Here is a 9,792-nt window from a genome sequence, read left to right as displayed (position 1 = left end):
GTTTGGGAGGGGCAGTTGGTTGATCTGCACTAATGAAAGGTTGGGAACCACTGTTATAGGGTAAGAAGAAAGGCAATATGTGAGGACTGCAAATAATGATGCCAAAAAACCTCAAGGAAGAACTGCTGCAAAGGTTCAAACAGAACAGATGGACAGTGTCATGGCAAAATGGTAAAATAAAACGGGCATATGAGGTCATGTGCTGTCCCAAAATAAACTCAAGACATCGTACAGATGGAAGCACATTGCACAGCTTGTAGGAAAAACAGGCCAAGTCATAAACAGAGACAGACCTTGCACAGTGTATTATGAATGAAACCAGAAACCCTGCATTAGAAAAGAGCTACTCGCTCCTGACTATTGTACCATACGTAATGTTAGCAGTGAGACTCAAACAGCATGTCCACATGCAGGACATTTTTAGCTCTAATGAGCCAGTTAGTTAGTGTCAAAGTTAGACAATTTGCAATATAATAAGATTTTATCTGTATGACCTAGAATCCAAATTACACGTTGCTAAAAGGATCTGTGCAAACTGCTCAGCATACAACAAAGTGAGAATGATTGGAGACAGCATTTACCAAAACCACTTGTTTAGGCATTGACCCAGCAGTGAATAGGCTAACATTTGCCTCACTACTTAGCAAGCTTAGCTTTCTCAGAGCTCAAAGATTATTTTGAGGAGTAGCTACAACCAGCATCCTGCTCTGATTTTGCAAAGGAAAACAGCCTTTAAGAATGCTGTAGTAATAATACCTCTGATCTGACTAACAGACAGCTGAGCCCTTCCTCTTCTGTATTGAGTGGAGTATGGAAATTTGGGTTGGTCCTAAAGCTGCTTATCAAATGTTGCTCCCAGAGGGTCCATGCAGGTGTTTTATTTAAATAACACACTAGTCAATGAATGGTGTTCTTTCACTGGGTTGTAATTAGATAACAGACTCAGAACAGTTCTATTCAGTCACATTTATGCCATGCTGGAATTTAAGAGCCAGAACTTGGTGGTCCATTTTCCTTTACCTACTTCTTGCTGCAACTCTACTAGGGATCTACCGGGATTCAGGATTGTGCCAGGCAGTGTTTCATGGATAGGATACATTTTGTTATGTGCACCAAGGCATATGCAGCTGTTCACCATCAACACAAACACATGCTGGCGGCTGTGGGTGCGCTGGTATCATCTTCTGGGTGGCTGCCCAAGCACACAGGTTACAAGGAACACTGGTGTCTAGGTCCAACTGAGCTACAACAATGTAACAAAATTTAATTTAGCAGACTTCAGGAGTCTGAAACTATTTTAAAAAGGATATTTAGAAAGATTTAAAAATTACACTTCTGAATTTCCATACCAGTTGTATTAAAATTACCTTTTTTATTACATTTTTGGTAATGGCAAAATACACTATGGTACATAATGCAACATATTTAGGCAAACACAAGTCTTATGTAATGTAATATATACTGCAGAATTCACGTATTGGTGAAATTGGTTCTCATTAAAACAATATAATAACAGGTCTAACCCAAATAGGGTTACATTAGTTGGCAAATTCCAGCCACAGGATTTTGCAAGAGAAATGCCTATGAGATGGCATTACTGCGCGCTCTCCTTTTAAACGTGTCTACCAAATGATCTGTGGTCTTCTGCTTTTCAGGGAATGATTTTGTTTTGGGTCCAGGCTGTGAGACAGAGAGATTAAAAACTGAGACATCTTAAAGCTTGTGGATTGCAATTTAAACCTGAACTTTCCTATTTTTCTCATGCTCATAAAAGCTCGTCACATCACTATTAGGCAATATATACGGTTTTAAGCCAAACTATAACTTGCTGCTGGAGATTTCCAACATGTACCAAGTAGCCATAAAACCACGTGGAGGGAGGTGCAGTGGAGTTACTGTTGTCCACAGTGTTTGCACAGCTCACAAAGATGGAAGGTCTGGGTGAGGGATGAACTGATTCAGTGTATGGAAGTTGCTAGGTATCCAGCACTTAAGCAAAATCAGGCTGCTAATGATGCCTAAATATGCATCTCAGAGGCAAATTTTAAGTTCCTATTTTTAATGATTCCGTTTAATCCTGGTAACAATGAGCTATTGCTAGAGCTGGGTTAAACCACAGAATCAGAGAAATGTTTGGCTGAAAGGGACTTCAAGAAGTTATCAAGTCCCAGCCCCTGTGTTGTGGCAGGAACAAGTAAACCTAGAGCATCCCTGACAAGTGTTTGTCCAACCTGAGCTTAAAAACCTCCAATGACAAATAGTAACAGAGTGGGTCTGTCCCATGAAAGCTCATAACCTACTGAATTATTTTGTTAGTCTTTAAACTGCTACTGGACTGCTTTTTTGTTCCAAAGATGAAGACTCCACAACCTATCTTTGAAGCCCATTCCAGAGCTTAACTAGCCTTACGGTGAGAAAGTTTTTTTTCCCTAATATCTAACATAAATCCCTAGCTTCAGATGAAGCCCATTATTTCTTGCCCTGCCTTTAGCGGACCTGGAGAACTACTGTACATCACCTGTTTCACAACTACCCTTAGTACAGGTGGGCAATAATTTTTGTTGGGGGGGGGCACTCCAAGATTTTGGTAAGTGGTCAAGGGCTGCACTTTCCTATGGAGGGGGTGTGGGCTCTGGGATGGAGGTTGGGTGTAGAAGGAACTTGGGGTAAGGGACTGGGGTGCAGGAGAGGGTGTGGGTTCTGGGATGGAGGGGGTTGTGAGTGACCTGGGGCAGGGGATAGGAGTGCACGGTCTGGGAGAGGGTATGGGTACAGGAGAGGATTCTGGCCCTGGGGACGGTTGTAAGAGGGAATGCAGGATCTTGGAGGGAGTTGAGGTGCAGGAGCAGGTGACGTGCCAGAAGCAGGCTCTGGCCAGAAGTTGCTCACCTAAGCAGTTTGCAGCCAGCAGCACTCTCAAACAGGTTTCCCTGCCTGCCAGCAACCCCAGACTGCTTAAAGCAGCTGGCTGTTCCACATGGCTCACTGCACTGCAGGAAACCAGCCAATGAGAGCTGAAAGATTGTGCTGCCCTGCCCCTAGTCTGAGCAAAATCTCTCAGCTCCCATTGGCCATTTTATAGCCAACAGGAGCTAAGAGCTCTTGCTGAGGTGAGGCAGCTTGCAAAGCCCTCCCCCCTGTTGCGCAGACAGCCACAGGGAGCAGCTAGCGGCTTTGAGTGGCACTGCTCCATGCGATGGGCAGGCTGCAGGTCAAATTAAAAGGCTTACTGGGCTGAATACTATCCAGAGGCTGTATCTTGCCCTCTCCTGCCTTAATATATTTAAAGACTTATCAGGGTCCCCCTCAGGCTTCTTTTCTCAAGACTAAACATGACTAATTTTTGAATCATTTTGCAAAGGCTGCGGTTTCTACCTCTTGGCTCATTCTCTCCCAGTTTGCCCTCTTCTTTCCTGGAGCATGAGGCTCCAAACTGGACACCGTCCTCCGAGGCCTCCCTAGAGAGGCACAACTGTTTTTCTGAGCCTTCCCTGTGACACTCCATGCACAGCCTCACATAGCATTGCCAATGCAACTTAATCCTAAGGAACTATACTTCTGATTATTGCAATGCTGAGACAGTTTGTAGGAGCATGCCAGCCCCACTGCATTCTGCTACCTTGTCTGATGATGTGGTGATTTGAACAAATGTTGATTAAACCAGTGTTTCTTAAAGTTTTTCAGACCATGGAACACTGAACAATAATATTTTTTATGCAGAACATCTACGAAAATTTTCTTCAAAAAATTGTTGTCAGACAAAAAACAAACAAAAAACTAAACAGCAACATATACTTTGCAAACAAAATGAACTAATTTAATCAGGTATCATAGCAATGAAGAAGCAACATTGCACTTGGTTTTAATAACAGGAAATATTGACCATCAGTACATTTTTCCAAACGCTTGTGGCACACCTGCAAGTTGTTAATGGAACGCCAGTGTTCCACGGCACACAGTTTAAGAAACACTAGATTGAACCAAAGTCTGAATGGCCTGGATACTGGGGCATGACTTTATAAGATGATGCTTGTGATTATGCAGCGCCAAAGGAAGAAGGACAAAAGGAAGTGAACTGTTTTAGAAATACTTTTTTCAGCATTATCACCCCTTCCTTTCCATGAACAGACCACTCGTGGACTCTCTCTTGTTTCTTGACTCGCCTCTTACTCTTCTGTGCAAGCTGTGTGCGTTTAAGCCCTCATTTCCTTTCCAGTTGCATTTGGTCTGAAAATTAGTGCACCCAACTATAAGTTCTTTTCTCTGGAGCGTGACTAAGACTAGAGGTTAGGACAATGCCTGCATCACTCAACACCTCTCCTTACCCAACCAATGTCACTATGCCGATTTTTCATCATTAATACTGTAATTACTAATCTTATTCACAGCACCTCTCTCCCTTGGTGGTACTGCATTTAAACCCTCTTGAACTCTAGCAGCTTATGTCTGCTGCCTCTCTCCTGTCAGCTCTCATTGTCATTTCCACAAGGAAGTTAATCAGATTGTTATGCATGACCTAGCCTTGATAATCTTTACTAACTGCTCTAGGGAATTTGGAGCTGGATCCTGCTTTCTAAAGCACCTGCTTGTGAATACATGTAAAATGTATTAGTTTCTTTTCCTTCTCCCATGGGAGAATGTCAGATATTTGTGAAACATCACTAGTGTATATGGAGCTTTATAGTACCTAAGCAGCGATCAACTAGTCACAAAGAAATTCTCTGTTTTCATCTGTAAGATGTGCCTAGGCTGCATTGGTATTTTAAGTGAGCTGTGTAGGGTAGGTGGGTGTAGATCAGTAAAGAAGATTACCAGTTACTGGTTCCTAGACCTGGTTTGGGTTTCCTTCCCCACAGCTTTGCCCCATTAGAACTAAAACCAGTGCCCCACAGTCAGGGGATAACATGTGTGAGGGGCACAGGGGTCACCCCCCCCCAGCATCTCCCCTGCAACACAGTCAACGTCATGGTGCTTCCAGTGGGTGAGGGGTGGTCCCACCCCTCCCCTGGAGCTATCACAGAACAGGCTTTCACCTACTTCACTGTGGCCTGTTGGTTGGAACCTGGAATTGGAAATCAGGAGAACTGGGGTCTGTTTCTTCCTCTGCCTCTGGCTGACTATATGATCTTGATTGAGTAATTTAACTTCTCTGTGCCGAAGTTTTCCAGTCTGTGTAATGTGGTTTTTGCTTTGAGTTCTTTGTATCAATGCCATTAATATTACTACCTTCATTCCTATTGCTGGGCAAGTTCAGTCTATTCATAGACATTCTGACACACAAAGGAATTATTAGATGGACTGAAGTCCCTACCTTATAAGTTAGGCAAAACAATTACATTGTTCTTGCTACAATGGGCAAGTGATCAGAAAAATTCATACCTTCCTGGGTCTGTCTTTTTGTGAACAGGTATAACATGGTGACAACTTTTCACTTCTCTTCTCCAGTTCCTCTAAATGGCTCTGGGTGAAAATACCAGTAAAATAACATCTGATAGCAAATCTTGCCTTGGACATCCGATCACAAATATAGCTGAGATAGATCAGAGCTAAAGAGGGTTCCCAATTTAATCAGACTGACAAAGTGGTTGTAGTTACTCATATTCCCCAAAGCCAACATCAAGATGCAATGAAAAAAGCAGCTAACTGCTGACAGTTATAGCTTAATCTTAATATTTCCTTCAAATTTGAATTGTCTTTACTTGTATCCCATATTCAGTTCAACCTTCTACTGGACACTTTAAGACCCAAAGCATCAACTAAGTATGAAGGTCTGGATAAACCAATTAGCATATGCCCTTTCGGAGCTATAAAGCACACTCCAAGTTCATGACACTACACAGATGGATTAGAGAAATCAAAGGAAAAATAGAAAGTGTGCTACTGTTTTTGTCCCCTCAGCTAGTTTAATTCTTGGTACGGTGCTGAGGTGATAGGCTCCCTGAGTTCCACTGAACCCTGTGCAAAGACAGACACGCAGAGGCCCTTCCTGCTTACTGATCTGTTTGTGATTAACTCCCCTTCCACCTCCACACACCCAAGACACAACTTACAGCATGTTGTTATGTGGTATTGGATTGCTGAGTGAGGTCTCAGTGTGAACTTTGCAGCTATCTCTATAATCTTTCATAGGTGCCTGCCACAGTGAGGATGTTTCAAAAGCAGCACCTACCAAAATTCAGTACCCTAAACATTTAGGTTATTGCCCAACACAGAGTGGGGGCAGAGGGTGTTTAGTTTCCAGGTTCATGGAAGCACTGCCATGCCTTTTGTTCCTAGACCATTACCTTAGGCACCTTAATAGCTCTGTTCAACCTTTTCTCCTGATTCAGCTGGAACTGTGTCCTCTCCAAAGCTTCTTTTAGCAGAGCATTCTCTTCTGCTTCTCTATAGACTTTATCTTCTAGTTTAGTTATCTCGGCCTGGTATGCTTGCAAAGATACTTTGTTTGCCCTGTAGCAAAACAGAAGAAGGAAAGTCCTTTAAGATTTATTCTCCTCTACATCAGGAGTGAGCAAACTTTTCACATCTGCATTTATTTAATTGGTTAGCTTGCTGTGGCCTTTGAAGATACCATTTCAGAGTGCTGTCACACTGAAAGCAGGCATTTTCTAGCTTGCACTGGCTTTATTTCTACTCAAGAGCACAGTGAATTTTTTCCATACAAACACAAAAATTAAAGCTGTAATTGTAAATGTGCTCCTTTCATTAAATTTCTCACATATTTTTGTCAGAGTTTTGGGTCTTTTTGCTGAAACAGCTGGATCTGCTGTCATGATTCTTAATAAACAGTAAGGCCATGTCTACACTACAGAGTTTTGTCGACAAAACTGGGCTTTTGTTGAAAAAACTCAGGGAGTGTCTACACATAAAAGGCATTTTGTTGACAGTTTCCACAAAACAGAGCACTTTCCCTGACAGTGTTATCCCTCTCCTTGTTGAGGAATAACGCATCTGTCGACAAAAGTGCAGCGTAGCTGCTCCGAGGCCCTTTCGTCAACAGATAGGGCTTCCAGTTTATGGGGCAGCCCTGTTTGCGGAGCTTCTGGTCAGCCATTCTGTCGAGAGAGGGCCAGGCAGTCTGGCTGCTCTCTGTTGACAATGGCTTGCTCTTTCGATCTGCTTTTATGTGTAGACACAATCTGTCGCCAGACATTTTGCCGGTAGATCTCTTCTGACAGCGACTACTTCTTTTGACAGATTGCTGTAGTGTAGATGTAGCTTGTGTGTGTCTTCCCCACCTGAGTTGCCCAATGTCTGATTCATACTCTTTCAGTAGTTCTTCTTTCCTTTCTAGCCGACTCTTGAGTTTACTGATCTTATCGTACAGCAGCTCAAGGTCCTTCTGTTGCTGCAGTCCCACTTTTTCCCTCTCCTCCTGTGAAAGATGCTTAACAGACTGTACTCCTGTCAGCTCCTTCACATTCATCAGATTTCCAAGAGGATGAATTAAGTTGAGGTACTGTAGGAAGAGGAGAGCGTAAATTATTTATGAGGTGCGCTAAGTACTAATTGGAAAGAAATATCACACTGTTCAATCCATCTGCTTTCATTCTGCTTTAGTGTGAGGATTAAAAAGGTACTAAATAAACTATTTAACTCAATTTAAATTTAACCTATTTTTCCCCTCACCCTCTCTGCATGTTCACAAAGAATCAAGCAGAACAATAACGTTCCAACTATGCACATTCATTTACAATGTTACACTTTATTAATACTAGACAAACGAATTTGACTATGAAGCAGTTAGGCTCAGAACTGGATCAGCATCCAAATGGCTCTAAAGCCAGTATGTGCTGGGTTGTCACGATGTCCATGTGATAGAGGCCTAACGACCAGAAACTCACAGGACCTTGGAGGTCAGTGTTGTTTCTGGGAAGCAGAAACCAGGATGAAATGTCCCTTATAGGTTTAAAATAGGGAAATTTTATTTACAGAGGTTTGATGATAATCCGCATATTTTAAGAAGAGGAGAGAAACACCACACAGTAGTTGGGTATAAACAGAAGCAAGATGAGTCAGCGTACTGTGTCCTAGGGCAGTAGTTCACAAAGCCATTACTGGGGATATGTAGAATCAGGTTGAAACATTCTCAGATCCAAACTGTGGGAAAATGGAGAGGTGTCACTCAGATAACCTCCTAAGATGAAAGCTTGAAGAGACTCTGATAAAGGCAAAGCACTCAGTTGATAGGGAGGGTATAAAGGTGTACTCTGATATAAAGGATACAGCGAAAGCTCCTTCCACCTCAACACAGCCTGGGAGCTGAACCCATTCTTTTAATGGATTTGTGGTTCCATCTTCCACTTCCAGAGGGATTCTCAACCATTTATTCACATATGGAACACTCTGTTTACACATTCAGAGCTATATCAACCCACATGCAACAGGCTTGGCAATATTTGACTGATACCCCCTGTCCTGTTAGTAAGTCTTCATTCAGACAGGAAAGTATTTAGTGTGTTTTGCTGACTCACTATTGCTCGGGGCTCAAAGTCCCATTCTGCTACAAGGCAGGTGGCAGTAGAGAAGGAAGACCTAAAGAATGGGCAGGGCCATTCTGAGGTAGGTATCCTAGGAGGTTGAACAAATAAGCCTGGGAGAAGGCTTGACCTAAACATTGCTAAACTGCCAAACCTCAGCAAAGGAAGGAGTGTTTGCTTTACATAGTGTCTGTGTTTTAGAAACTCCGCCATGAAGCCTCTAGGGGTTCCATGCCATTCCCAAGCTTGGATAAAGGAGGAGAGTTGGTCAGATAAGTGTCAATGTGCTGATCATAAAACAACAATATGAATGAAATCTGATGTCAGTACGACTAACTGATAAAAGATGCTGGTTCAGACATCACCTGGATAAACAAGGTCTGCGATACCAATTTGAGAGATTGGAGTTGGACAGATAAATGGGTGACCAAATGAAAATTACAACTAACACACATACTATCAATCAGAATGTGGAGCATCTGAACACTACGGGCAGCTGGAAAGTTAGAGCCGCCTTGAAAGGAGATGGAGAGATACCGATGTGATATACTTGGACTGGTGGAAATGCATTGGATGGCATCAGGAAAGATGTGCAGTTGTGAAGTCATTTTTTCAGGGAACGAAACAAAGCGTGAGGCAGCAGTTGGATTCCTTCTTAGCAAAAGAGCTAGAGGAGCATCGTTAGGATACAAAACAGTGAGTACAAGAATGATGGTAGCGAGATTCAAAGCCCTGGCTGGCAGCACCAGCCACAGGATCCCAGGCAGGGGACCTCATAGCAGCACAGTGGAAGCTGCCTAGGGAACGGAGCCCTGACTGTCTCTCAGCCCCGTGCCCCAGTATCCATAGGCTTAAAAGAGTCTTAGTCACCATGGCCCTCCCACCTACCGCACAGGAGAGTTCCAAGCTGCCACTGCTGACCCCTGCTGCTCCTTCTTTGGGCCACCTCCTTCTCTGCCTGCCCTCCACCACCCTCGCCCTGCTACTTCCTTCCCCTACCTGCAGTGCAGGCAGTTCTTTGCCCTGCAGGCTTAAATGGTACTCAATTCAATTGGTTTCAGGTTAGGATCCTTCCTGCCAGCTGTTAAACCACTTAAATTGAGTTCCATTTCAGGACCACAGGGCAGGGACTGAGAGCCAAGGGGGAGTCAAGCGGCTGCAAATGGCTCCTTAAGAGCCCAGCTGGTGACCCTTAGAAAAATCTAATCGTGACCCATGGGCTGGGAATCCCTACAGTACAGGTACGAGATCAGGAGATCCGATATCGCCAAGTATCTTCATCACACACCTAGAAAGAGCGATGACAAGATCA

General features: G+C 43.4%; 1 protein-coding gene across 11 annotated transcripts in view; it reads right to left on the bottom strand.

Moving 5' to 3' along the window:
• Positions 1 to 683: 683 nt before the first annotated feature.
• Positions 684 to 9,792, bottom strand: part of FHAD1 (forkhead associated phosphopeptide binding domain 1) — an 82,712-nt gene continuing 73,603 nt past the window's right edge. For 9 of the 11 annotated variants that reach the window (XM_074975693.1, XM_074975692.1, XM_074975700.1 and 6 more), the window contains 4 exons: positions 7,239 to 7,459; positions 6,285 to 6,450; positions 5,380 to 5,460; positions 684 to 1,680 (listed from right to left, as the gene is read on the bottom strand). In XM_074975693.1, coding sequence (XP_074831794.1) covers positions 1,582 to 1,680; positions 5,380 to 5,460; positions 6,285 to 6,450; positions 7,239 to 7,459 — 567 coding nt within the window. In that variant the 3' untranslated portion in view covers positions 684 to 1,581. Of the gene's footprint in view, positions 1,681 to 5,379; positions 5,461 to 6,284; positions 6,451 to 7,238; positions 7,460 to 7,938; positions 8,101 to 9,792 lie in introns of those variants that run through there. The other 2 variants (XM_074975697.1, XM_074975701.1) reach the window with 2 other exon arrangements.

This window comes from Carettochelys insculpta, chromosome 23 (genome assembly GCF_033958435.1).
Source record: "Carettochelys insculpta isolate YL-2023 chromosome 23, ASM3395843v1, whole genome shotgun sequence".
Lineage (NCBI taxonomy): Eukaryota > Metazoa > Chordata > Testudines > Carettochelyidae > Carettochelys > Carettochelys insculpta.
Note: the sequence above shows the minus strand (reverse complement) of the source record. Positions and strands in the feature narration are given on the sequence as shown.